Source organism: Zophobas morio, unplaced genomic scaffold, assembly GCF_036711695.1.
Source record: "Zophobas morio isolate AGI-343-1 ecotype UQ-CSIRO unplaced genomic scaffold, CSIRO_AGI_Zmor_V1 ptg000058l, whole genome shotgun sequence".
NCBI lineage: Eukaryota > Metazoa > Arthropoda > Insecta > Coleoptera > Tenebrionidae > Zophobas > Zophobas morio.
The window spans coordinates 1,641,809-1,667,664 of NW_026972163.1; the positions used below are offsets into that span (position 1 = coordinate 1,641,809).

General features: G+C 31.7%; 8 protein-coding genes across 11 annotated transcripts; 4 read left to right on the forward strand and 4 right to left on the reverse strand.

Annotated features, from left to right (window-relative positions):
• The first annotated feature begins 591 nt into the window (after positions 1 to 591).
• Positions 592 to 7,477, forward strand: LOC135143149 (uncharacterized protein). 2 transcript variants are annotated; one of them, XM_064075014.1, is made up of 9 exons: positions 592 to 727; positions 1,133 to 1,289; positions 1,346 to 1,513; positions 5,716 to 6,054; positions 6,103 to 6,294; positions 6,347 to 6,777; positions 6,836 to 7,077; positions 7,135 to 7,224; positions 7,341 to 7,477. In XM_064075014.1, exons 1-9 carry the CDS (start codon positions 714 to 716, stop codon positions 7,418 to 7,420), a joined length of 1,713 nt encoding a protein of 570 aa, XP_063931084.1. In that variant the 5' UTR covers positions 592 to 713; the 3' UTR covers positions 7,421 to 7,477. The 2 variants fall into 2 exon arrangements, with proteins under 2 accessions (XP_063931084.1, XP_063931085.1); XM_064075015.1 differs by having other exon boundaries at positions 6,839 to 7,077.
• Positions 7,478 to 8,204: 727 nt separating this feature from the next.
• On the reverse strand, positions 8,205 to 9,529 carry LOC135143309 (small ribosomal subunit protein eS28). The gene is made up of 2 exons (XM_064075173.1): positions 9,251 to 9,529; positions 8,205 to 8,302 (listed from the first exon to the last, which is right to left on the reverse strand). Exon 1 carries the CDS (start codon positions 9,456 to 9,458, stop codon positions 9,261 to 9,263), a length of 198 nt encoding a protein of 65 aa, XP_063931243.1. The 5' UTR covers positions 9,459 to 9,529; the 3' UTR covers positions 8,205 to 8,302; positions 9,251 to 9,260.
• Positions 9,530 to 9,656: 127 nt separating this feature from the next.
• LOC135143308 (bladder cancer-associated protein) lies at positions 9,657 to 10,489 on the forward strand. The gene has a single exon (XM_064075171.1). It carries the CDS (start codon positions 9,929 to 9,931, stop codon positions 10,160 to 10,162), a length of 234 nt encoding a protein of 77 aa, XP_063931241.1. The 5' UTR covers positions 9,657 to 9,928; the 3' UTR covers positions 10,163 to 10,489.
• A 40-nt stretch (positions 10,490 to 10,529) lies between these two features.
• LOC135143306 (alanyl-tRNA editing protein Aarsd1) lies at positions 10,530 to 12,409 on the reverse strand. The gene is made up of 8 exons (XM_064075169.1): positions 12,265 to 12,409; positions 12,110 to 12,179; positions 11,911 to 12,039; positions 11,603 to 11,855; positions 11,422 to 11,549; positions 11,115 to 11,368; positions 10,762 to 11,064; positions 10,530 to 10,713 (listed from the first exon to the last, which is right to left on the reverse strand). Exons 2-8 carry the CDS (start codon positions 12,146 to 12,148, stop codon positions 10,593 to 10,595), a joined length of 1,227 nt encoding a protein of 408 aa, XP_063931239.1. The 5' UTR covers positions 12,149 to 12,179; positions 12,265 to 12,409; the 3' UTR covers positions 10,530 to 10,592.
• Positions 12,410 to 12,492: 83 nt separating this feature from the next.
• Positions 12,493 to 14,712, forward strand: LOC135143304 (protein FAM98B). The gene is made up of 6 exons (XM_064075168.1): positions 12,493 to 12,639; positions 12,696 to 12,901; positions 12,957 to 13,111; positions 13,161 to 13,451; positions 13,500 to 13,700; positions 13,762 to 14,712. Exons 1-6 carry the CDS (start codon positions 12,602 to 12,604, stop codon positions 14,476 to 14,478), a joined length of 1,608 nt encoding a protein of 535 aa, XP_063931238.1. The 5' UTR covers positions 12,493 to 12,601; the 3' UTR covers positions 14,479 to 14,712.
• On the reverse strand, positions 14,665 to 17,453 carry LOC135143303 (DNA polymerase eta). 2 transcript variants are annotated; one of them, XM_064075167.1, is made up of 6 exons: positions 17,225 to 17,453; positions 17,020 to 17,155; positions 16,830 to 16,964; positions 16,479 to 16,777; positions 16,172 to 16,430; positions 14,665 to 16,113 (listed from the first exon to the last, which is right to left on the reverse strand). In XM_064075167.1, the coding sequence occupies exons 2-6, from the start codon at positions 17,151 to 17,153 to the stop codon at positions 14,757 to 14,759; spliced, it is 2,184 nt and encodes a 727-aa protein (XP_063931237.1). In that variant the 5' UTR covers positions 17,154 to 17,155; positions 17,225 to 17,453; the 3' UTR covers positions 14,665 to 14,756. The 2 variants fall into 2 exon arrangements, with proteins under 2 accessions (XP_063931237.1, XP_063931236.1); XM_064075166.1 differs by having other exon boundaries at positions 17,020 to 17,168.
• Positions 17,454 to 17,516: 63 nt separating this feature from the next.
• Positions 17,517 to 18,879, forward strand: LOC135143307 (dr1-associated corepressor homolog). Its single transcript, XM_064075170.1, has 3 exons — positions 17,517 to 17,660; positions 17,712 to 17,784; positions 18,116 to 18,879. The coding sequence occupies exons 1-3, from the start codon at positions 17,619 to 17,621 to the stop codon at positions 18,748 to 18,750; spliced, it is 750 nt and encodes a 249-aa protein (XP_063931240.1). The 5' UTR covers positions 17,517 to 17,618; the 3' UTR covers positions 18,751 to 18,879.
• Positions 18,880 to 18,896: 17 nt separating this feature from the next.
• Positions 18,897 to 24,464, reverse strand: LOC135143302 (protein lines). Of its 2 annotated transcripts, none has more exons than XM_064075165.1 (2): positions 24,224 to 24,464; positions 18,897 to 24,061 (listed from the first exon to the last, which is right to left on the reverse strand). In XM_064075165.1, exon 2 carries the CDS (start codon positions 24,031 to 24,033, stop codon positions 21,769 to 21,771), a length of 2,265 nt encoding a protein of 754 aa, XP_063931235.1. In that variant the 5' UTR covers positions 24,034 to 24,061; positions 24,224 to 24,464; the 3' UTR covers positions 18,897 to 21,768. The 2 variants fall into 2 exon arrangements, with proteins under 2 accessions (XP_063931235.1, XP_063931234.1); XM_064075164.1 differs by having other exon boundaries at positions 18,897 to 24,065.
• Positions 24,465 to 25,856: the final 1,392 nt, after the last annotated feature.

The following is a 25,856-nucleotide window of genomic DNA, read 5'->3' on the forward strand; positions in this document are numbered from 1 at the left end:
AAATTCCATCAGTAACCCAAATAACAGCAGCAAAAAAAAATTATTTTTCGGCAGATATTCCCCGTCTGTATAAAAATATCAGATCTGTACTTGTAAATAACAAAAATTCTAGAAATTCCTCAATACTGTTAATATTGATCATATAAAAAAAATTAGCCAAGTGTCAAGATCAACTGGAGTTGCAATTGGGACCAAAATTGTTACCCGAATTACTTGAATTAAACCACTTTAACAAAATGAAGGTATCAAAAGCTTTTCAAATACACATTGTATGTGTATAGAAATGTTGCAGCAGCATTAACTTTCTTAGTAGACGAAGTAGATGATAGCGATCAGAACGCTTTACTAACTGCTGGCTAAATTTATTAATAAGCTACTTAAACCATATTAACATCATTTTTTCAATTTTTTTGTCCCTGTTCAGATTTGATAAAAATCTTCATCTATAAATGATCTAGTTATTAAAATAAATCTTCCTTCACAAAGTTGAAGGGCGCAAAACCTCATTTTGTAACTCTTACCATCTTACCTACAACCCTTGCTCCTAAGTTACTATTTTACCTATTATTCTGATATTTTGGTTGACAAAGACATCGTCAAAAAACTGACATTTATTTAAAATACAACAGTAGTTTTAGCTCTATGGCACTGGCTCGTTCTAACTTCTAAGAAACATGGGCTGTGTAGATGGTAAATATGAAACAATTTAAGTGATGTCTAAACAAAGGTAACTAACCTAATCATCTGCTTTCGTCACCTACAGATCAATAGTGAGTGATAGATAATTGTCTGTCGAAGTAGTTACTCTAAAATGTAATTGCAATAAATTATATAAAACGGTAAAATCTTGACTATACATGAATAAGGATTAAATTCATGAATAAATTAACGATAGACACTTGTGTTTCATGACGGTGGCGTACGGCAATATAGGGGCAGCTAAAACTATAAAGTTGCAAAATAATCAATATTTAGAAGGACAAAACCGTACAGTTGTTAGTCCAATAAAATCTACCTGTGCGGTATGTGCTAGAGTGTAAGAGGTTATACCAGTAATTCAAATAAATATGTCTACCTTCACCACAATATTTTATTACGCACCATACAAGAAATTTTGATTATATTTTCATAGAATGAATCGATATATAACTCTTCATCAGCTTGGAGATGGAACTTACGGCTCGGTTGTCCTCGGGCAACGTAAGGATACAGGAGAGAAGGTAGCTATTAAAAGGATGAAACGAAAATATTACTCATGGGATGAAGCAATGAATTTAAGAGAAGTGAAGGTACTGTCATAATTACTTTTTTATTTTAAGGTTTAGTATATAATCAACAATTTTAGTCTCTAAAAAAATTACACCATTCCAATGTTGTGAAACTCAAAGAAGTTATTAGAGAGAATGATATTTTATACTTCGTTTTCGAATATATGCAAGAAAATTTATATCAGTTAATCAAAGATCGTCGTGTGCCATTACCAGAAGCTACCATAAGGAATATGCTGTATCAAGTAAGTTTTAGCATATGAGTAATATACACGTCTTAGATATATCGAAGGTTTTTTAAATTTATAATGCATAAGTAGATACAATGACAATCGATCCACTTTTTTATAGCACCTTGATTGATCAAAGTAGGAGTTGCAACAGATTATTGTACAGATGACACAGATATTAATCTGAATTATTTATGTAGGAGTACTAAATAATTTAAAATTCAAGCATTTTGAGTTAGCTATATTTTTTCAGTGCTTTTTAAACTATTTTAATGATATTAATTTGTTCTTAGTTTTTTTTTTACTTCGCCAGCATAAACTAGAAACGGTTAATTTTATGTTTTCGTGACGATTATAGATCCTAGAATATGAAAAAGTAGGTTTCTCATATGGACGTAGATTTTTGGAAAATAAACAAATACAAATTGTACAACAAATCTTATAATGGAACTTAGAATATATGAAACCAACTGCACTTAAAGTGTACACGCAGTTTAAGTTATCGTGGACATAGTAAATCGAATCAAAATTCACCCGTGCATACCTTCCAAAAACTTGATGGTGCTGTCTTAAAATTTATTTGCCAGTCTTACTTTAAATTTATGTGTATCCACATTTTTAATAATTTATAAAAACAAACTATAGAATCTAGGAAAAAAAACTTTTTTGAAATGTTGATAGTTTTTAACATTGATTTCATAATTACAGAACAACAAACAAAATTTATTTATTCATCCCGTCTAAAAAGTTAGTGACGTCAATGCAAAAATTTATTAAATAAATGTTTGTTAAAAAATGTGTTCCAAGATGTAACGTCATAGAATGTTTAAAGAATAAATAAATTACTCAATTAATTTTACCGATGTTCAAGACGTTTAAATTCGTAAAAAATATGATAATTTCTTAAAATTAATTAGAAAACGAAAAACTAGCTATTTCACAAGCAGTGACATGGTATCAGTTCCAAAATTTGGACCATTTTAGAAATGACTTTTTTATTTTGCGTTGGTAAATAGTTCTATTAAATTAAGGTGCAACGCAATGTTGGTAAGGTCAATACTTTGGTTCGCGAAAATGAAGTTGTTTTTTTTTACTTTTTGGGTTCATTTAAAAGTCTACTGCTGGCGTTTCACGAATGTACGGGCCACTGACCGGGGATGCCTGTTTTGACCTCCTCCGCCTTCACAGGCGAAAGTCGTGCCACCGCCGCCCGGAGAATTTACCTGTACCCTGTACCCTTCGGACAAAAAATTTTCCGTCAGTCTGCTGGTCTTTTATTATTGTTCCGAAACTTGTTTGGAATTATTACCCATCTCACAGTAGTTATAAATCTTGGCTTATATTGCTGCCAAAGTGCAATAGTTTTTCCATTTAAATCAGTTTTGTAATTCGTGAGTTACATGTTTCAAGGTTAAATTTTAAATTTCATTTAAATTAATAATGTGGAAATTCAGTCGTTAGTACATGCTATGAAAAAACCTTAAACAAACGTTTGTCGATAAACACAACAGCTAATGAATATTTATTTATTCACTACATTCGTGATGCATTTAACAAATGCAAATAAAAAATAAAAAGTAACTGCTGTATGCTAATAAGAATAAGAGTAATAAGTAATAGCAAGTAGGTATGTATACACCTACCTCCATATGAGTACAATACCAGTCTAGCGGTTATAAATAAAATTTGAAACTTTTGAGAACAGGTCACATGGCAAAAAATTGGACAAAAATTTAACGATCTGGTTCCTGTTTGACTTATTTATGGTATACCTACATATGATCAAAACTAGTGATTAAATTTGTGCGTACAATGATCATAATAATAGATAAATGCCCACATTTGATGATGTAGGAAAGCTGATTCATTTTAGATTGAATAAACCAATTCAAGCAATCTGAAATAATTCATGCTTGCACAAAAACAGTGATATCGATTACTAATTATTATTATTTTTTGCTTTGTTGACGACATCACAAAATTTTGTTGTGGGAAAACTCATTTGAAATATACGCATGGCATGCTTTTTTATCTATACTTTAACAATCTATATACGTATATCTTCATTTTAACTTATAGGGGTTATCTATCATAAACTCAATAAATATTATTCTAGGATCCACGGCAGTAGTTGGAAATAATTCAGTTACAAGTAATCAATTACTGTAATTCAATTCCTATTCAAGCAATGAGTAATTGTAACTAATTACTTTTTTTGAGTAATTCAGTCACTTTTACAATTACTTTTAATCCAAATACTCAAAAATATTGTTTTGTTTTTCTCTACGAATAATTGTAGTGAATTCCTTAAAAAAAAGTAATTTGTAATTGTAATGAATTACTATTGTTACTGAATAATCCGTAATTGTAATGCATTACTTTTTAAAAGTACAATTTCCAATCAGTGAAAATGGCGTAATTTACATCCCCACAACTCCTGCTTCTTTAAATATAAAATATATTTAAATCAGATAACTAACGGGAAAAAATATAGACATTCTCAATTTCTCAGTATGTATCTGCTTAACTTCGACTGTTTATATTTATACTTCGACCGAATTGGACTTTAAGGTACGTTCATATTACAAACGGTAATTTGCGGTTAAAAGAAACTGAAATTCGCTTGATTTTGTGTCCTCAACGCAGAGGAAAGGACACAAAACAATCTTAAAATATCTTCATGATTTTACATTTACAGCATTTGGTTTTTGCAATTTCAAAGTTAAATTGTAAAATATTGTTGTACAATTTAATTTTTTACAAAAATCTGGATGCTAAGGGTAAAAAGTTAACACGGATTCATAAATCACACATGCAGGACTATGTTATTTGATAAAATTTAAAGAACATTTGTTCGGTAGATTTCTAAGATGACCTCATAATTTTTTGGCGAACAAATTTTGATTAACGATTTATCATCTTTCCTATAACTTTCAAACGTTTGGAATATTTCAGTACATTCGCTTATTTTTAATGGTTTCCCCAAAAACCTCAATAGCTAGGAGAAAAACTCAACCCGGATTCTAAATTACACATGGAGTATGTAATTCTATAAAATTTAAAGAACATTTGTTCTGCAAAATTATAAAATTACGTCATCATTTTTTAGAGGCCATAAACGAAAAAAAAATTATTAACGATTTACCATGCTTACGATAATCTTAAAAAGCTTGCAAGTTTTCAAAGCATTTGGTTTTACAATTTCAAAATTAAATTGTAAAATGTTATTACACAATTTTGATTTTTTTTTTCTCAAAAAATTGGATGTCTAGGGTGAAAACTCGGCACGGATTCATGAATCACACATGCAGGAGTATGCAACCCTATAAAATTAAATATATGTAATACCAAAAAAAAGGGGCAAATTTGTAGTAGGTAAAATGGTACGTTTCACCCCACATTGTGTTTTTAAATTTATTATAAAGTGCTTTATAATTTTTTTAAAGAGGTCAATTTTGACGTTGGAGAGGTATTTTTTTATTTTTTATAAAAATCTCAAAGTCAGCGGTTTCTATATGGATCCGCTAGAATCATGGTCAAAATCTTTAGAAATCCACAACTTTTTAAAAATGGCCCCCTGGTACCAGCCACCCCTGAGTAGTCAATTAAAATATGGTGAAATTTCGAAAAAAAAAAACTTTGAAGGGCTATATCTTCTACATTTGACCAAAACGATTTTTAAATTATTTTTTCTCCGCTCCAAAATGGTTTTGAACAACGTGCTATAGAGCGGGTGAGCCATTTTTTGAAAATGATGTATAGTTGTTACCACAACATTCCCTCGGATAAAAAAACAAATGTTGTGCAAACATGTTTCTGAAAATAACCGTAGAACTGTTTAAAAGTATTTAATAGTTATTTATACACCAAGTCAAGCATATATTTAATCACCTAGAAGAACGTTTCTCTCCGAGTGAACATGGACATATTTAAAAACAAAGATAAAGTATTCATTATAACTACGCCCCGTTCCCATTTCCCCCTTTCGAGGCTCGTACATCGACATGGATATCAATATGCTATAAATAGTGGTACAATTTGTCTTTAATTTGGCTTGCCCCAAAAATCCCAATTTCATTCGTAAAACAAAACTCGTAGATTTTTTGCAGAGAACAGAGCACCAAAAACTTAAACTTCCTACGTATCCCCGTGTCACCTTCTTGCACTTGTCGATTTTTGTTTTATATGTAATACTATACTTCTGAAATCTCTTACAGATTTTACAAGGATTAGCATTTATACATAGGCATGGTTTTTTCCACCGAGATTTAAAACCTGAAAACATTCTCTGTTCTGGACCCGATCTCATAAAAATCGCTGATTTTGGTTTAGTTAGAGAAATTCGTTCTCGTCCTCCATACACAGATTACGTGTCTACGAGATGGTATCGAGCACCTGAAGTATTGCTTCATTCTACAACTTATAGTAGTCCAATAGATCTTTGGGCAGTTGGATGTATAGCTGCTGAAATCTATACATATCGACCATTATTCCCTGGGACCACCGAAACTGATCAGCTTTACAAAATATGTGCCATTCTTGGAACACCTGATAAGGTAACTTTGCTAAACACAAATTATTATTGCTTATTTTATGTGTTTTAGAAACAATGGCCTGAATGTTACCAATTGGCTGGAGCTGTAGGATTTAAATTTCCATATTTCAAGAAAACACCTCTTGAAGATGTCGTACCTCAAGCTAATGCAGCAGCAGTAGACTTAATGGAAATACTTTTAAGTTGGAATCCCGCTTTAAGACCGACGGCTCAATCAGCTTTAAAACATCAGTACTTTCAGGTTACTCTTTATGTGAGTTATTTTAGCCTAGTGTAAAAACATGTTGATGCAGGTTGGTCAGCAATATAATGCACATTCAGGAATTCGTCATAACCAAAATAACCAGTCACAAATACATCAGAATGGAGTATATCAACAAACCCAGCCACTCATTAATAGTGATGTAATTTATCCAACCAAGCAAATACAGATTCAACCCAGTGCTCGCAGTACGCGAAATCAGTATAACCACCAAATAATACCACCATCTCTACAACCATCTGTTCAAATTAACATTCAGTCTTTAATAAAACCTATGCAACAACCTGAAAAACCACAAAATCCTCCAATTGTATATAGCTTTGGACAACCTGATTTTACGAATAAGTATTTTTCTGGGAATAACGAATCTAATAACAATAAACCAATGGCAAATAAAAAAATCACATGGGGCATGGATGATACATTTGATTACAAAGAAGACGACTTTGCAGATATTTTAGGGTAAGTATTTCACGTGATTTATAAACATAGATTTTAACACTATATCCAATTTCCCAAGAAGCAAAATTAAAACTAACCCTACTGATACATCAAAAGAAAATAAAATTAACTTAAGTCAGTACAACTTGCAAGATATTTTGGAGCCACTAGCCAAAGCAAGTGCTGGAACTGCTAGAAGCCAGTACCTTAGCGTATCACGATACGTCGCAGGACAGCCTTCTGGTGTAAGAAGAGATTCAAGTATTTTGTCATCATTTTCAACGAATAGAAAAGACAGTGGATTATTTAATAGCCGATCTAGTGAGTACTCATAATCAACAATAAATACATGAGTTGTGACTATTTTATGCTTTATAGGTAAAGTTGAATTACCTCCAATTTGGAACAATCCCCTCAGTAATGTAAATTCTGGAAAGCAAAGACCGATAGAAAATTTAAATAATTTAGGTAATGACTGGTTCGCCAAATAGGTTTCATTTCATTATTTCCGAGTTTAAAAGAAAATTCCGCCGTTAACATTTAAGAGCAGCGATATAACATCAACTTTAATCCAAAATTTTCAGACAGTGAAAATTCATCCCACTGTCGTTTAGTACAAGCAGTTAGTGAAATATTACATCATATGGAAATCTTATGTGCCTGATAATATGTATAAAACTGTATTACAAAAATTAATTATTTAATAAAATAAAAATGTTATAGATCAATTACAAATTTTTTTTTACTTTTCGGGTACAGCTGAAGGAAGTATTGCAATATATACTCTCTACTTTTACGTTTACTCGACCTTTCATGACCCCTACAGTACGAAGAAATAGGTCTCCTGTTTCTTCTGTCTGCCGTCCGGATTTTTATTAGAGAGATAATCTCCGAAAGTACTGGGCCGATTGTTGTCAAATTTTGTAATTATTTATATTAGGAATATCATGTAGATGGTAAAACGCTAACCAAAATTTTCTTATCATCCCCACCAATAATGTGATGACGTCATTTCAAAATTGTACATCGTAAATGGGTTTTAAATTGTTAAAATAACATACCGAATGATTTGAAATTTTGTAGATGTTGATAAATTGATGACGTCACATCAAAATTTTGCTGAATAAATCGTATCTTAAATGTGTAAAATATGATAAGTCTATACTTGTAATTTCTCATTGCATTCATATTTTTTAGATTTGCTTAAAACAGGCGGCTCAAAAAAATTGATGAGTCAGTTTATTTTATTGATTAAATCAGGAACGGCTCACTCCATTTTCCCAGAAAATTTTAGGAATACAATACCGCTTACACTTAAATGCTTGTAAAAAAGGTGTGATCAAGCTGGTCTTAGCTTCTAGTTTCTTTCAGAGACGACCGAACTCGTATTTCTTACCGTTTATGAAATCGGAAAACAAACCGCAGGTCTTATGAAAAAAACATGTAAATACATTGAATCAGGAATCATTTATTAAAAAAAATGTAAGTTATTTTTTTAACACTAGAAGATATTAAGACATTGAATTTCTCTGTGAGTTATCCAATCCTGCAACAAAGAGAAAAAAAAATTAATTAGTGACCAACACCAACACTGATCATAAATAAAAATATGCAATTAGCGACGCGGAGAGATATATACGGTATAATATTTTCGCGTTTGATGTAAATTACATGTTTTTAATAAACTAAAATAATTAAAAACATTTACATCAATAATTAAATTTAACAATATTCTTATTCGTTTTTATTTTGTAATTCTTTCTATCAAACCATATTGGTGTTGCTAATATGCATTTTTTGTTGAAGTAAATTTAAATGTTATCGCATAGTTATTACTGGATCAAATTATTCTCAGTCTTATATTTACTCAATACAAATTATATGATAGAAAATCTACCAAGTCCATATAGCACAAACTTCTCCGCAAAATTTTTGAGTAAATACAAGTCTTCCATAACAAACTCAAAACTGTTACACTATGAATTGAACAAAATATTTCAGTCAAAGTTGTATGATTACAACTGCTTCAGCCAAGGTTGAAAAAACGTTTTGAATTCAAACTCACCACAAAAAAAAAATTGTGTTATACAGAAATAACTAGTGCACACAATTAATTACATATATTGATTCATTATGTAAATGAAAGATTGGTGAACAGTTAAAACAGATCTCTAAATCATTTTATGATACCCAATATGTTATATTAAACAATATTTTATTTAATTTTTGATAATGAACAATATTACACATCCGACTTTTAAGTAAAAACAATTACTCTTGTATGCCCTTTAATTGGTACACATTTCCATCATACCACAATGTTTTCTAACATTAACAAATCAAAAAATTAAGTGGAAAGAGGGTTTTTTTAAAAAATCACAAACTAAATTCTTCGATCCACACTTCCCGATGCAGAATCTTGGAATGCTAATAACAGCCAAATGTCCAATGTACAGTAAATGTAAAAACGTTTATAATTCTTTCTATTACATACCTTGGATAATTTATCTTAATCTTCTAGCTTCACGTTCGGACTCTAGAAGCGTTAGGATGTCGCCCTCACGAACTGGACCCTTCACGTTCCTGATAATTTGCCGGTTTTGTTCACCAATAAATTCAACTTTGACTTGTGTACATTGTCCTTGCGAACCTGTACGTCCTAGAACCTTAATTACTCGAGCTAAAACAACTGGCTTATCCATTTTTCAGATTTTTGGTAAAAACGTTAACACGTGCAAATGCACCAGTTGACAGTTCAAGAGGAAAAGGAAGAAACACACTGCGCAAACTCAATTTTTTCTCATTGTCGATAAAAGCGAAATCTATAACACATTGAGCAAATTTTTAAATTGCATATTTTTTTTAAGTTCATCATTCATTTATTATAACACTTCGTTCAATTTATATTAAAAATAATCATCATTGTCATTTATCTCATGCAGTTAGTAATTAGTTTAGCTAAAAATTAATAAAAGTTGTTTGACATTTTTGTTACCGATCGAGTCGATGTGGTTTTAATAATCGTGCAATCGTGGTTAGCGATAAGAATAAATGGCGTTTTTAATAGTAGTTGCTAACCTGTTAACCACACAAAAGACTATTAACGATGTATTTTTAAAAGTGCACAAATTTGTTGAAAACATGTGATTTAGCTGTGACTAAATTATAAATTATGTACTGCCTTCAGTGGCTTATTCCTGTGTTACTGATGCCCAAACCATCAAACCCTGCCCTGGTACAAACTCATGTTATGTTTATGGTACTGTATTTAATTGGATTTTTTCTGGAAAGGAAACCCTGCACAATATGCAGTTTAGTGTTTTTAGCTACAGTATTTTTAATTTGCTACAGTGGAATGGGAAACTGTTTATTTTGGGCCTCGTGTTTTGAGAACGAAAATGGTTAGTAAAAAATCGAATTGCAGTCAAGAGACGATGTGCTTTTAACTTGTATGATTTTTTGGTCGAAACCGACAGTGGAGGAGTCCTATATATTATATTTTTATTAGATCCCTATCATAATTTATTTTTTGTATCAAGCTCTTCTGTATATAAATTTGTTATGTTTACAATATTATTTATTACAATTGGCATCTCCACCAAAGACGCCTCATTTTACATGTGTATATATAAAACAGATCTTAAGTTTGTGAATTTTTTGACATTGGATTAGGAACACCAATAAGCATAATTTAATGCTATTTGTACAGTTTAAAATAAATTTCTTCCATGAATTTGCTCTGTTGTTTTGTAATTAATTCCATTGTAAAAATGTTATATTTGTTAAAAATCCTTTATTTGCTTTAAATAAATAATTTTACATTGGAAGTTCTTTAATTACTGTTTAAAATACTCTTTTATAAGTTTTTCAGCGTGTTTGTGATTGGCTAGGTTTGTAACTTTAGCCTGATATTTACAGCCTTTTCCTGCACCTTTTCCTCCCAATAATTCGCAAATTCTAAAAATAACAGCAGTTTTTATCTAACCTTTTTGAAGATTTACTTACTTATTTGCCAAATCTGAAATGGCCTTTTCATCACCATAAAGTATTATATTTCCAGCTCCTTTCTCATCGCCAACTGACAGGAACTGAAATATGTCAGTTCTGTCTGCTTCTTTAATAAGTATGTTCATGAAAGTAGGATCTGCTTCTTTTCGATGTAAAATAAAATATTTTTCTTTGCATTCTTTTAATTTCTGCGCTTCATAAACTGCTAAATCTTTGAGTACAGTTTGCAAATTTTTATTCAATAATTTTGTGTTTTGAATTAATTTTTCAACAAATTCAGGATGCTGAACTGGGTTTGTTCTAGAACATGGTTACATTACTTTTAAAATTACAACTCGCTGGAAACGTACTTTAAGTATCCAGTTAATTTCTGTTCACGTTTTAAACACTGACTCAAACGACTGACAACTCTATTACCAATCAAAAAGTACAGCAAGGTTTTGTCTTTTCTCTTACTTTTTTCACTATACAGTAACTTTACAGCTTGCAACTGACTCAAGCTTGTTACATGTGTACCACAACACATATTGCTTTCAATACCTTCAATAGTTACAACTCTTATAGCACCCTTATGATCTGCTGGCAGTCCTCTCACACTGCGGAACTAAAAATGGTTTTTGGCCACATGTAAGTATTCATGAGTAAAAATAAAATTACGTTTTCTAATTCTTCTTCTGGCGTGTTCTCATCAAGATTATGAACAACTACAGCAACGTTTTCTCTTATAAGCTCATTGCAAGTATTTTCTACTTGATCCATTTGTTCTTGTGTAACAGTAGGGGTATCTGTCACAAAACCATAAATTTATAAATAGGAACTGTTAAATATGGTTCTATACCTAACTCAAGATATGCCACTTCCTCTCCTAAATACCATGACACAGTATAGAATTTAAAATCCCTGTCAAATACTGCAGTTATCAAGTGCTGGCCAGAATGCTGTTGCATATGATCTAGTCTTCGATTCCAATCTATTTTTTGTTTAACTTGATCACCAACATTAAAGGGTTCTTTAACAAAGTGGATGGCTTTGTCACTTTTACGAGTGACCTGATACACAGGTTGATCATTGAGAAAACCATAATCACATGGCTGCAAAATTACTTGTTGAAATCGAAAGCACTTAATGGAAAGGTAATACGTCTACCTGACCACCTCCTTCAGGAAAAAGAATAGTGTCTTCTAGAATGATTTCATATCCATCCACATTTACAGTTTTACCATTTATAGATGCAGAGAATTCACTCTTCTGACATGACACTACAGTTGAAGTGAACTAAAACATATAATGTGTATAAAATAAACATATATGAATCCTATCTATATCTAATAACAAATGGGTATACCTCTTTCAGAAAACTATCTTCTTGGCATTTAAATACCATTGTCAATAAATGAAATATTTTCTTTAATTTGCTTAAAAATAAAAAAATACATTTTTTAACATTGCATTAAACACTTTTTGGGTAATTTATTAGAATAATAAATAATTTATTCTTACCTAATACTTTGTTACTGATATGACATTACATTTATGCCCTGATGCAGTGATAATTGGTGATAATCACGGATTATAATAACCAGAGATAATGATTAAGGATAACATAACCTAATTACCGGTTGTACAATTTGCTGCCTAGTGCCTAGTGCTTATTGTTTTTAGTTGGTTGGAATTACGTCATTTGACGTCGCTTTCTGTCATTTTTTGACATTTCCACTTCCAATATTGTGAGTAATGTGACGACGAAAAAAGAGTGCTTCTGGTTTTGTCAATTTTATCCATATTTTGCCGGTCTCGAGGTATTTATTCTGTCACTTTCATTTAATTCATCTACAGGATGACTCAGAAACTCTTGGATGGGCTAAATGATTTAGGGTATAATTATATTGTTTATGTCGGGTCACATATCTTCTATATTTTTATATTTTTAGGTATTCTGGACCCCTTTTAGACAAAAGTAATTTAGATGCTGCCTTAGAGGAAGGTGCAAAAAGTATAGAATACACTAAATTAGTGAATTTTTTGACAAATGAATTACGAACCCTCCTCAACATTGATGAACAAGTAAATCCTATTACAAGTCCAGAAGATGCAGTGGCTTTTATCATGGAAGTTAGTTCATTCCTGAAAGAACTAAGTAATAACTGTGAAAGGTAATATGTGTTAATTACTTACATTTGCTTTTGTTCTAGATTGCACTTATTCGGTGTTAACACAAGGTCACATATCAGACCGTCTTCAAAATGTTGAACACAGACTTCTACTTTTAGATTATTTGGCAACGGAATTAATGGCAGCACGAATTTTACAAGAGAAAAAGCCTGATAAAAAAATCGAGTTGAAACTGGTATGTAAAAATCGCACATTGAAATATTTAAATCTAATTTCTTTTGTAGCAAGAAACAGAAGAAGCTGCAAATTTAAGAAAGATATTGATGACTTTACGATTTCCTAAACCACCCCCAAATATTACCATTCAGCAACTTTTCCAAAAAGTAGTACCAACAGTTCAAAGCACTGTACAGAAAGTAGGGAAAGAATTAGTTGGCCAACCTGCTTTCACGGGAACACTTTCTGATAAACAGTGGGAAATTTTGACTGGAGTTCAGAAAGATTTAAATAGTGAATATAAAATTCGGCGAGAAATGCTGCTTACAAGATTAGATGTCACTATTCAATCATTTCAAGTAAATCATGGTGGTATAAAGGTCCATTTTATTGAATGTAAGTTTTAGTGGTCCGATAAAACAAAAGGTAAGGATGAATTATTTGAAAAAATCTACACAGAGAAACGAAAACGCTTGAAAACTGAACCCGAGGTGGAACTTTCCAATTTGTTGGCGGCGAGAAGCGACATTGCAATTATTGAAAAAACTAGTAATTCTTCTGTGAGAAAAAATACTCGTTCATCATTAAATAAAGTTATAATTGGACAGGTATTATGATAATTATTATTTTGAGTGTTTATATCATATGATAAAATAATGTTCACATTAGGTTCCTGACCGAGGTGGAAGAACATCAGAACAGGCCCCACCTCCTCCAGAAATGCCGTCGTGGCAGCAGCGCACAACTACTCCATCTGGTGGCGGACGGGGAGGTAGAGGTGGCGGTTCAGGAGGCGGCAACTACAATCGCAATGATTACAATAAACCTAATTATTCAAGAGATTCTGGTGCTGGAAATTACAGCGGAAGTTATTCAAGTAACCAAGGTGGATATGATAATTCTAGCAGTAGTAGACCCAACTATAGTGGGAGTAATTATGGTTCAAATACCAACTATAGTGGGAATAGTTATGGTTCAAATACCAACTATAGTGGGAATACTTACGGTTCAAATACCAACTATAGTCAGAACCGTAGTTTTGATAGCGCCGGTAGTTACACTTCTGGTAGTGGTAACTACAGCGGCTCTAGTTACAACAGAGAGGGTACTTATAGTGGGGGTAGAAGCAACTATAGTAATGACAACAAAAGTAGTTATGATAATCGGAATTTTGATAGCGCAGGTAGTTATGGAAAGGATTATTACTATGAACAAAATTCGAAACGCCCCAAGACTTATGATTCATTTCAATCAAGTAGAACTACCTATGCAGATCAGTATGTACAAGAAGAACAACACAACCAACAGTATCATGGCAGGGGAAGCAATCGGAGCCGGGGAAGAGGTCACTCTAATTACAGTAGAGGAGGTAGAAATAACTATTAATTGCTTGTCAACAATGAAGGTGTAAATTCTACTTTAATCAACAAATACTAATCAGGAAAATTAAACATATTTAAAGTCATATTTGTCATTGTTTAGTAACAAGGCTGCCAAGATTTTACTGAGTATTAAGTTGGATTTGATTATGTTTTACTCAAAAATAATTTTACTTAAAAATAAGTAAATTGCTTTATAAAATAAAAATGTATTGTAAAAATATAATTACATCTTCACGAATTACCTATAAAATTTAACATACAATAAAAGTGTAAAATGATTCATTATACAGGTCTAAAAAATGAAATAACACTTCTGTTGGATGTTTGATTTTTACCTTTGCTTGATTTCTTTTTGGGTGGGCTTACAGATCTTGCAGAAGACTTAATTGCATTTATTTCTAGATGTATTTTTTTTGCTGTATGATAATCCATGTGACTACTAAGTTCTTCTATTTTTATTTTCTTATTACATTCTAAGCAAGTTTCTGTAACAGCACTTGGATCATTTTCTTCATCCTTTTTAAAAAATATCATCAATGTACTATTTCCTTCAACTTTTCTTTTTATGCTTTTGGGTCTACCTCGTTTTTTACTGGTGTTAACTGCATCATCAGGTTTTTGATGATTATTGTCTCTGGTGTTTGTGTTTTGAAGGGAGTTTTCATTTCTTGACAATTTTAAAGCAAAATGATAATCTTGGTGAGACATTAAGTCATCGAGTGGTATGAGCTTCTGACACTCTGTACAAGTTTCACCTTCCTTTTCAACATAATTATCAACGTAACCTTCACTATGGTCGGAATCAGGGCGAGAATTATCTTCTATTGACACTATATCACTTTGTGGTACAGTATCGTTATCAAAATAGTTGACAAAGAATGATGATGGAGGTTTTTCACATTCTTGAGTTTCTTCATTAACATTGCAAATATTGTTACTGGTTGAATTTTCTGTCAAATCTGTGGCACTAGAGCTATTTAATTGTTCTAAAATATTGTTGTCATTTTTAAGCCTACATGAATCATCATAAAATATCAACTGGTTAATATCTTCATCTAATTCTTGTGTAAGCTGACAATATATATTTTTTTCTGTGATCTCATTATCTTTCTTTTCACAATTTTCATCCACAATGTTGCACTCTACTTCTTGAATATTGTCTTGTTTACCTATTTTCTGGCAAGTACTTGTGCTTTGCCTAACTTGAAAGAATGTTGTGATTTCTCTTACTTTTTTAACATCTTCAAAGTGGCATGCACTTAAACCTAAGAATTTCACATGGTAAGTATCATCACTTCGAAGACAAAATTTTCTGATAACATCAAAAGCAATTCTAGCGATTTTGTGTGGATCATAAGATGACAGTGGATGTGTTCTTGAACTGCTCACATCTTTTTTATTTATCTCTTGTGAAAAACTAATAACGATTTGTTTAGCTTTTCTATTATTTTCTCTTAAATCTTTTTCCAATCTTTCGCCCATTTCTTCTGACAACTTACAAAGCCAATGTTCGATACTCTCTGCAGACTTCAATGACGTTACCCCAGGGAAGTTTTTGCAACATGCAATGGACTTAGATATCAACTTTGTTGTTACAGGTTCCAAATCAATACCTCTTGATACATTATACAACCAATTACTACACAAAACAGTAATTTTTTTAGAATGTACATTAACTTTACTTGAACGTTACTTACGCAGTTTTTTCATCATATTTTTGCATTAATTGTTTTTCTGGTATTTTTGCTAACTCGCTCATGAACTTAATTTGAAAGTCGGACGCAACAGTTTGTCCAAATTTGCCTCCTAAACTCTTGATCTTATTAATTGATGTTGTCTCAAAAAACATTTCAACTGCATCCTGTGGTAAAATTGTTTGTTTATTGGGCTTGTGTAAACTACATACTAATTTCGCTAAAATTTTATTGTGGGCTATCCCCGCAGAACACTTGTATCCTAAATGTAAAAACGTTATTTTTATTAAATTAAAAATCAGTACACAACCTGTCTTTTTAAAAACTTCAAAACGTATTTCTTCAGTAATAAGACCTCCCATTGCTAGTTTTAAATTACCTGTAGAAAATTCTTGACTATAATTTATATTATGAAGAAAATCATTTAAATCAGATCCCACAATGAAAGTGTTGGTTAAATTGTCTACTTTTAAGTCATTTAAATCTGTTGAAATTCTTTTCTCAACCAGTTCAGTAATATCTAAATATGCTTCATCTACAGAAGCTCTCTGAAGAAGTGGAGTAAATGTAGCCAAAACATCTGCTACTTCTTTGCCTGCATCTCGATACCTAAAATAATGCAGTACATACATGACTGAAAAATATGTAAATGCAACAGTACTTTGTTAAATCAGCTTTTCCACGAACTTCAGGAACCTGAACTAGATTAATACTAGGGCACTTCTTTTTAGCCTCGTTGCCTCTCATATGTCTAGTAACGCCTTCGTCGCGAGCGGGATAATTAACAGCTATTATTCTGGTGAATAAAAACGTGTAAACACTTCCATGTACGCAAATTAAAGTGAGCATACCCTCCACCTCTCCATGCATTATACTGTACAACAGCTATTGGTTTATCTTTCAACTTTGGGTTGAGTTTTTCTTCTACTTGGCAATAGAAACAATCCATGTCAATTAAGACTACTACTCTGCTTGTAGGATCCATTACTGAAAAGATGCTCTAAAAGTTAAAAAGTATGATAATAATTCAAAATCATAGAACCCACAGCGGCTTACTTTTTAATATTTACAAATTAATTCAAGTCTACAGACCAGGACACAGGGACCCTAACATTCACAAAGCACGTACGGTGTATACAGTTTTTCTATATAAAAATCTGCTCGCTCATTCATCATCTAGTGTTTTATATATGACTTCTCTTCCAAAATTTTCACCACATCTTAACAGGTTATGTCCGAGGTTTTGACACTTTTTTTTGTGTTTCCCACCATCCCACTTGCCCATTCTTGGTGATTTTTGTTTTTACCAAATAGGAAAATACTGAAAAATTTAAAACCCTAAACATTTTCGTTCGCCCAACAAAATATTTCAACATAACCTCACCCGTACAACTGTCAATTCCAGAAAGTGATTGTTGACAAATTGAAACGAAATTAGAGAATTAACAATATGCCTTCAAAAAAGAAAAAATATAATGCCAGATTTCCAGCAGTAAGTAGAAATTTTGTGCCAAAATCGAAGATTTTTTTTGTTGACTTTTAGGGACGTATAAAAAAAATTATGCAAACAGATGAAGAAGTGGGAAAAGTGGCACAAGCTGTACCAGTTATAATTTATATCCTTTCAAAAACTTAACACTTTGTTTTGTTGTGCTATTTCCAGAATTGAGAAATATATCAACAAAATTACTTGAAATCTAATTCGAAGTGAACAGCTTTTGTTTGTAAAGCATGTGCTGTTAAAGATTAATTTTTGAATTTATAAAGAAGATATGCTTATTGTTTAGCGATACTTTTTTTATTGTTGAGGTAATTAGTTCCTTAGCCTCCCCTTAGCTGTGTAAAAAGAAATTGTTCATAATAAATGAGCCACATTTACAAACAAATGCTGGTCTTGTCAGTTAACTTAAAATAATATTTATGTATAATTTCCTTAATGCCAGCTACCTCGAACTCTAGAACTTTTTGTGGAGTCTCTGTTAACAAAGTCGATGCAGATAACACAGTCAAGAAATGCAAAGACTTTAACTCCGTCCCATATGAAGCAATGTATATTATCCGAAAGTCGTTTTGACTTTTTAAAAGACTTAGTGAAAAACATCCCAGACGCCAGTGCACAAGAAGATAACGAAAACAACGCGTTGTTCGAAGCTAATCTACATAAACTCGAAGAATCCAATATAAAACCGGATTCACAGCCAACCTTACCAGAAGATTTGCCAAAACCTGAGATATCAGCAAACTTTTATACAGAGCAAAGTACATCCACGGGCAGAACACCAGTCATCCAATATGGACCTAAAGTGGCACAAATTGAGTCCAAGAAGTTGAGTTTTTCAGTTAATAGTTTGCTTGACCAAACAAAAGAAGAATCTACGCTGCATGTAACTGTAGCCGAACCTGTACCTGTACCTGTACCGCCCTTAGTTCCGGCGAGAAGCACATCTTCAAATAGTAATGTATATGAAAATACACCGCCAGTCAATTGTGACAACATCCCTCCGTTGATACCGATTTCACATCACTATTACAGTCAAAACACAGAAGACAATTTATGTATTGATGAAGACTATGATAATTAGTATTTTAAAAATTATATTCTACTGTTTCTGTGACTTGAGGTTAACGTAATAATTTGTACTACCTGTCCCATTGTTCCATTGCCTGTTATTACTTACTAGTGATTACAATAAAATGTTTATGGAAATGAATATTATGGTTACTAAAACGTTTTGTATTGAATAAAAAAATACATTAGTACATTATGTACAATTTTTAGAAATATTAAATTATTGTTAAGTAAATTCTTTTACAAAATAACGTATCTGTTTTTGAACTCTATTAGGTCTCATTTAATGAGCTTACTGACACATTCACTTATTTTTGACTATTATTGTTACAACAAATGACAGCAAGCTTATTAAACAAAAATTACTGCAAATTTAACACATATGGACACAGCAACACATCATGGCCTTTCTTTTATTAAATTAATTACTGCTGTTTACAACAGAAATAAAACATCATGATTCATGATCCTATTTAATATTACACAATATGAGTCAAATACTTACATTTCATTAAGGTAACTACAATTAATTTACAATTTGTTACAAAGAATCTATTTAATAGTGAATAAATAAAGAGAAATAAGTTAATTATTACAGACTTATTTAATTTTTTAAATACAATTTATCAATCATTACATAAAGAGACAGTACAAGATCTTACATTGTCGCTCAGCTTTAACCATTTACATCAAAACCATGACCACAACTGTCAAAGTGAATATGAAGATCTTAAACATGGCAATTTTTTACATGCTCGCCAGAAACATTTTCAACGGCCGTGAATTCCGTTCAACATTTAGTCAAACTCTCTACTTCGAATAGTGAAAATGGAAAAAAATACAATTTTATATTAAAGTACGCTTTTCATGACTCAATATGAAATCCACAGTGATAAGCTATGGGACTTTTTAATTTAGATATACGGTGCCAATATTTTGATTTTTAATTTCATAAACTGGAAGACAGTACTGACGGCCTTTATCTAGACGAACGTACAAGTGGAGACAATTTCCGCTGTCTAAAAATACAATATATAGTGTACTCTTTTTGAAGACACTTTTATCTCTTCTTTATTTAATTTCTCATTTAGAGTTTTTTAAATATTGTCAGGATATACTATGGTCTTGAAACGACAAGATTTGTCACCTTGCACCTTTTATGGTAACACGGTCATGTTACCATAAAACTTTGTTCAGAATAAAAAAAATTCATACGAAAATAACGTGATTTTTACAAAACTCGATTATTTTTACACAACTGAACCGTTTACATAAACACCTGAAGTTTGTTTTTTTGATTTCTACAATTAACAGTTTAACTTGTGCATCAAACCAACGTGGTGAAAATATGAGTCTTCTATGTACTATGAGGGACATGGAATTCTGGGCAGTCTGTTCTTGTCATTTCAAAAAATGCCAATGTAAATGCACCTTTAGCGTCAATATGATTGATATTTTGTCAGTGTCAAAATGATAAATACGTCAACCATTAAAAGCGTCGTTATGAGTAGCTAAGGTCTGGTTTAGAAATTTTGACAATTGCATGACACCTCTGCCCAGTTTTCCTGTTCCCGATGGCACTAGAAAAGAAAAGTTCACATTACGAAACTTTGACAGATGTTGGATGGCACAATACCTGACTTGATTTTGAACGGTTATGTGTGCTCTGGTTTGTAGTATTTACTACAGATTTAAGTAATAAGTTATATTGTAACCTCCAAGATGAAAAAGTCAAAAAAAATCTTTTCTGCAGGTCTTGTTTGCACTGCAACACCATAGTAGCCCTATATCACAGTGAAAAAGTTTTAGAGTCGCTAAAATGTAGCAGTTTCAGCTACACATACTAATGAAATTCAAAACAATTCTACGTTAAATAAAGAAAATATTGCCATGTCTTCATGAAAAATGGAATACACTGCCGCTACAGCTACATTCAGTTATGCTGTGGTTCCTACTCATTACCAGTTACATCATTTAGTTGCAACTTTCCGACTAAAAAAATATAACACCTACCACTGATCTATCTTAAGAATTATAGGTTTTAGCAGCCTCAATAAAGGCACAGAATTAATTTTTACATTTTTTTTACCACAACCTTGAAATTTACAAACATTCAGCACTTCAAAATAAATGTGGTGCTAGTTACTTTATTACGATGTTAACGGAGACATATTTCTACTAATACAATTTAGACCATAAAAATATAGTTCTGTACTGTACAAAACGTGTTATTAAAATTTTTACAAATTTACTTTACACAAAGGCACAGTTATGCATCCATATGTTTACTAAACTCAAGTTGGTAAATAAGAAATCAAACTAAGTATGACTTGTAAGGCGGATTGTTAATATAAATCAAAGGAAGGAAGCGAAAGCTCTAAATGGTCTATGAAGCTGTTTTAATAATAATAAAAATATAATTCCGTAATTACCAGTGTTGTAAAAACTAAAAACTGGCCGTGTTTTGAACTAAATTCTCATGCTTAAGAGCGGTAGTTTTACAGCGCTGGTAGTTTTTGAAATTGCAAAATGTGATTAGGGTCTATCTGATTTATTATTTTCCAAACTTGCTCAACAAACATATAGTTGGATACAAACGACACTGAACAGCACTTTTGGTACGTAATTTATTTGGAGGTGCTCAGTATTTTAATACGACTTGCAAACACTTATACCCTACCTACACACAAATAATAACTTAGTACGTTTTTATAAATTAACAGTTAATTCACTTAAAAAAACATTAAAAAAAGGGGGATTTTAGTAAGCTGTTTTGAAAATCGTGTGCGGTCTAGCTTTTGTTAAAGACAATAGAAAATGGTTTTAAAAATTGAAATGATGCATCATGTTTGATCAACAAACTAAATTTAGTTAGAAACCACAGCAAAAATGTGATTATAGCTGTATTATTTGTTCTCGTATTGTAATAAAAAATACTAAAATAAATTAGAAGAAATCAGAAGATTTTGTACTATTCCACAACAAGTTATATACATAAATAAAAATATTTACTTCATGAAAATTAAAGCTATCAGCTGTATTCATTGCCTTCATAAAGATTTTCACAAATTTCGAGCAGTCTTAAAACGGGATTAATATTATATGGGAACAAATTCTTTGATACAAGGCGATCAATTTGTATTTTTAGTCTTATTAAAACTGTCATGGTATTGTCAAGTTCATTCGTTCTAGAAGCGCCACCCTCATAACAACTACTTACAAAAACGTCCCAATTTCGTCTTGTATACTTTAAGAATCGCAATAAATACAGCAAAAAGCAAGTTTCATTACTAACTAAATAATCCAAAAGAATCTCTGCATCATGACTAACAATTTTCAAAAACTCTATGAACGAATGTACAGGATTTAACATAGCTATAAAATCAGGAGCTAACGGAGTTTGATACGAAATCCCGGTCTTTATGTCTAAGGTACAAACCATAGCTTCTATCATGTAATCGTCCTGATCACTAAATAAATGAATGAGTATCTTCGAAAACGGAGTTTCTGGATGAAATTCTAAGCTGACTTTAACAAAAACATCGACTTTCTTTAATACATCCCTTATTGAACGAGCTATGAGTTGCATGTCATGTGAAAAATCATAGTCTTCAGATCCCACACTTGAATCTGAACTATCTGACCGCGTCTCCTTGATTGTGATTGCTACGCTTTTCAGTACTAATAAAATCATTTTTTGTAGAAGTGTTTTATCAATGTTTGACTGCGTTGGTTGTGTGCTAGGTATGGTTCCCACAAAACTGTTTACAGTGTAGCCTTCTGATCTTCTGTATGGTAAACTATCTAACAGTCGGAAGTCTTTGACATAACGCACAATCAAATGTGCTAGCTGGCACGTGTCTTCAGGCAACATATCTTGTAAAGCTAATGTGCTTCCATAACACAGAACTTCGTTGAACAATGACAGGAGCTGCTTCCAAATAATTGGTGGTAAGTTACTATTAAGCATTCCAACAAAATTTTCTAAATGGGCATAAAAAGGTTTTGTATCGATCACACTTAAATTAGCTTTAACTGAAATGGTACTTTCCCATAAGGCTAGGAACGTAAGAACACAAGTTTGTGCCTCAACTGAGGAATTATGGGTAATTAAATACTGAACTTTGTTAATCAATTCTGGCCATTTGGATTCCAAACTTTTGATTATTAATCCTTTGATTCCTGATGTATCATAACTTTCTGCATCACTATAAGGAACTGTCACACAGTTTATGTTAATGTCAACATTTTGAGTACTGCTGCCTGCTACATCTGCACTTTGAGGTTCTTCCAAAACATGAATGTCAACATTCTTCCATTCCACTACACGTTTTATTATTTCTAAAGCAAAATTCATTTTCACATAGTCAGTATTCTCAATAGTTAAAAAGCTGACTATTGTTTCAAGCCACTCATTATTTATGTATGTTTTAGCAATTATTAAGAAACTACTAAAAACCTTTGCTGCCAAATAATTTACATATTTGTCTCTCGTTTCACATAGTGACAAAATCTGTTCAACCAAGTTATGTTCATTATGTACAAAAATATTGCAAATATTTACAATTTGTGAACAGATGTGCCCATTATTATTTTGTTTTAAATACACATCAAACAGTAGTTGAACATTCGACAAAAACTGTAACACTTGCTGTGTCGACCACTCACTCAACATTGCTAGTCGACTGCCATTCTCATCTATAATTTGATGACCTTCAAATGGCTTCCTCAAAACACGATCTGGGATACCACAAAGACACTGTTTTACTAAATAACTATGAAACGTTTCAGTTTCTTCTCCTTCTGGATCCACCATCATCTGTTGCTTATTCAAATCTTCAGTCTCCTGCTCATTCTTCTTACCAAAATTTGTACAAATGACCATATTCGGTGCTGCTTGTAAAGAGATATTTTCACAACTTGTAATATGAGCATTTGAATAACAACTACTTGTAGGATAATCCTTTCTGTCATCTTCAGTTTTGTCTTCAATGCACTTTTCATCACTTTCACTAAGTTCACTAGTCCGAAACACCGACTTACTCCCATGAAACTCTAAATTCACTGCATTCAAAGTAATATCATCCTCATTAACGTTTGCAGGAAACAGGTGGAACGCTGATAAATCGTTTGCTACCCCATTCTCTGTGATGTGAATGAAATCTGTTTCATCTGCTGAATTTGAACTGTTACCTCGTCTTAACTTCTTCTTCAACGGCTGTTCTGAGGCCATTTTATTCTTCTGGTGTCTTTGAACCATTAGAGCGAACAAATGGGGACAAAGGGGGCAACACATGCAAAAATTTACTAAGCATTCCAGCCCACTACCTGAAAAATGCAAACAATAATTTTTGTATGAAAACATTGGGTTGCAAGGTATCAAAAGAAAAATAAAGGAAAAGTGTACAAATGTGAAACTGAATAAGTCCAATGTGATCTTTTAAATGCTAAAACTGCGATATTTTCTTAGTAATGTGAAATCTTACCTGCCTGATTTTTGTGTGTAACAATTTTATCCAGTAGTTCGTTTGAGTGTGGCTTTGGTACACTCTAAAAAGCTCTTCTGACGACTTCATTTGGACGTTGTGTTATTCTTGGTCATAAAAAACATGTTTTCAATTCATTTTCATGATAAAAAATTACTAAAATAAATAATTGTTTTTAAAAAACACAAAATTTATACACACACAACTCCATTGCGTACAATATGCTGCGCTAGTCATATGACAGTCCGTGTTCATAATCAATGAAAAAAATGCATTTTCAATTTTTGCGAAAACATTGAAAAACGGCGATGACACCAGAAGACAACAGTTTTACTGTAAATTCCGTTATTATACTAAACTGATTTTAATTTCTGTATTTTCTTCCGTCATTAGTTTTTATTTTGATGTGCTTGGGTGAAGAATGTGCGATGTTGCCAAGTTTTCGGCTACCATTCATAGTAATAATTTTTAATAGATTTATTAAAAACATTTAGCTAAAAAGTGTACGATAGAAACCCGACCCCAAAAAATCAGTATAATTTTTTACAATAAATTCATGTAAAAAGTATTTGTAATAATCTATAAAGTCTCAAAATTCTAATAATATGACTGTGTCCATTCATGCTGTGCGTAACACGGGAGATGGTTAGACAACTTTATTAATTTTATTCATTCTTATATACCGATCGTATCTCTTTAATGAGGTTTTGAGAACACCTTTTACTGGTTTTTCATATTTAGATTCAAAATAATGTTCGCAATGTTGGGATTACAATCGTTATTGTGTTCGTCCCATTATTATAATAAATTGTAATGATTAATATTAAATGTTTACGCAGATAATGAAAACAAAAAATCTTTTGGGGGTCAGTGGCTGGACTGATGATCGGGTTTGTGCACATTATTTATTGCCATATAGTACGAACTAAAATTCTCAACAATTATTTATTAAAAATATCCACATACAGTGCCTTCTTTTTAATGCTAGCCATAGGGATTTACTTGCTAAAACTTTGGGTCATCTAATACGTTTTCTAGCATGAATTTTCAAGTGAAATTGGGCAGAATATTAGACTAGTAGGTATTTTAAAAATTAATTTTAGTTCATATATTACCTCCAGAATAATTTCGGAATAATAATAAAAAAACTACATTATAAATTCGTTATAGATATATTGCATGTAACAATGAGGTAGAATAGTTTGGTATGTAATTATTTTGACACTTGGTTAGGGACTCCTAGGCAAGCAATACCTATGTAACGAGATGTTTTGTTTGTTTTTTTTTATTCCGTAATTATTTATTAGTTCTGTATGATAAAATGAATTATAACTGATTGATAAAATACTAACTGAATACTCCAAATTTTACTTGAATATTTTTGCTAGAAAACTTTTTAAATATTCCTATGGTCAGAACAGCTCCTTTTATTCATAATCTGCCGTTTTACTAATTTAGTATTGTATGTTATATCTACATAATCTGAACCAATTTGAACTTTCAGTAGCAATAATGAATAACTTTTTTTTTAATTTATTTTTCTAAAGAAAAGAGAAGACGTTTATTAAAAAAAAACTTTGTTTAACATATCAACTTTTAATTTAATAAGATTAAATACATTTTAGAAACAGAG

Bases quoted from the DNA above. Each gene is read 5' to 3' on its own strand.
- LOC135143149 (XM_064075014.1), top strand. The intron at 1,514-5,715 runs GTAAGTTTTAGC...AATCTCTTACAG, and splicing joins TAAGGAATATGCTGTATCAA to ATTTTACAAGGATTAGCATT. The intron at 6,055-6,102 runs GTAACTTTGCTA...TATGTGTTTTAG, and splicing joins TTCTTGGAACACCTGATAAG to AAACAATGGCCTGAATGTTA.
- LOC135143302 (XM_064075165.1), bottom strand. From the start codon at position 24,033: ATGTGTTGCCCCCTTTGTCCCCATTTGTTCGCTCTAATGGTTCAAAGA.
- LOC135143303 (XM_064075167.1), bottom strand. From the start codon at position 17,153: ATGGATCCTACAAGCAGAGTAGTAGTCTTAATTGACATGGATTGTTTC. The intron at 16,965-17,019 runs GTATGCTCACTT...TTTATTCACCAG, and splicing joins AATGCATGGAGAGGTGGAGG to AATAATAGCTGTTAATTATC. The intron at 16,778-16,829 runs GTACTGTTGCAT...GCATTATTTTAG, and splicing joins GGAAAAGCTGATTTAACAAA to GTATCGAGATGCAGGCAAAG.
- LOC135143306 (XM_064075169.1), bottom strand. From the start codon at position 12,148: ATGGTATTTAAATGCCAAGAAGATAGTTTTCTGAAAGAG. The intron at 11,856-11,910 runs GTAGACGTATTA...GTAATTTTGCAG, and splicing joins TTCCTGAAGGAGGTGGTCAG to CCATGTGATTATGGTTTTCT. The intron at 10,714-10,761 runs GTAAGTAAATCT...TGTTATTTTTAG, and splicing joins ATTTCAGATTTGGCAAATAA to AATTTGCGAATTATTGGGAG.
- LOC135143304 (XM_064075168.1), top strand. From the start codon at position 12,602: ATGACTCAGAAACTCTTGGATGGGCTAAATGATTTAGG. The intron at 12,640-12,695 runs GTATAATTATAT...TTATATTTTTAG, and splicing joins GATGGGCTAAATGATTTAGG to GTATTCTGGACCCCTTTTAG. The intron at 12,902-12,956 runs GTAATAACTGTG...CTTTTGTTCTAG, and splicing joins TTCATTCCTGAAAGAACTAA to ATTGCACTTATTCGGTGTTA.
- LOC135143308 (XM_064075171.1), top strand. From the start codon at position 9,929: ATGTACTGCCTTCAGTGGCTTATTCCTGTGTTACTGATGCCCAAACCA.
- LOC135143309 (XM_064075173.1), bottom strand. From the start codon at position 9,458: ATGGATAAGCCAGTTGTTTTAGCTCGAGTAATTAAGGTTCTAGGACGT.
- LOC135143307 (XM_064075170.1), top strand. From the start codon at position 17,619: ATGCCTTCAAAAAAGAAAAAATATAATGCCAGATTTCCAGCA. The intron at 17,661-17,711 runs GTAAGTAGAAAT...GTTGACTTTTAG, and splicing joins ATAATGCCAGATTTCCAGCA to GGACGTATAAAAAAAATTAT. The intron at 17,785-18,115 runs ATATCCTTTCAA...AATGCCAGCTAC, and splicing joins AGCTGTACCAGTTATAATTT to CTCGAACTCTAGAACTTTTT.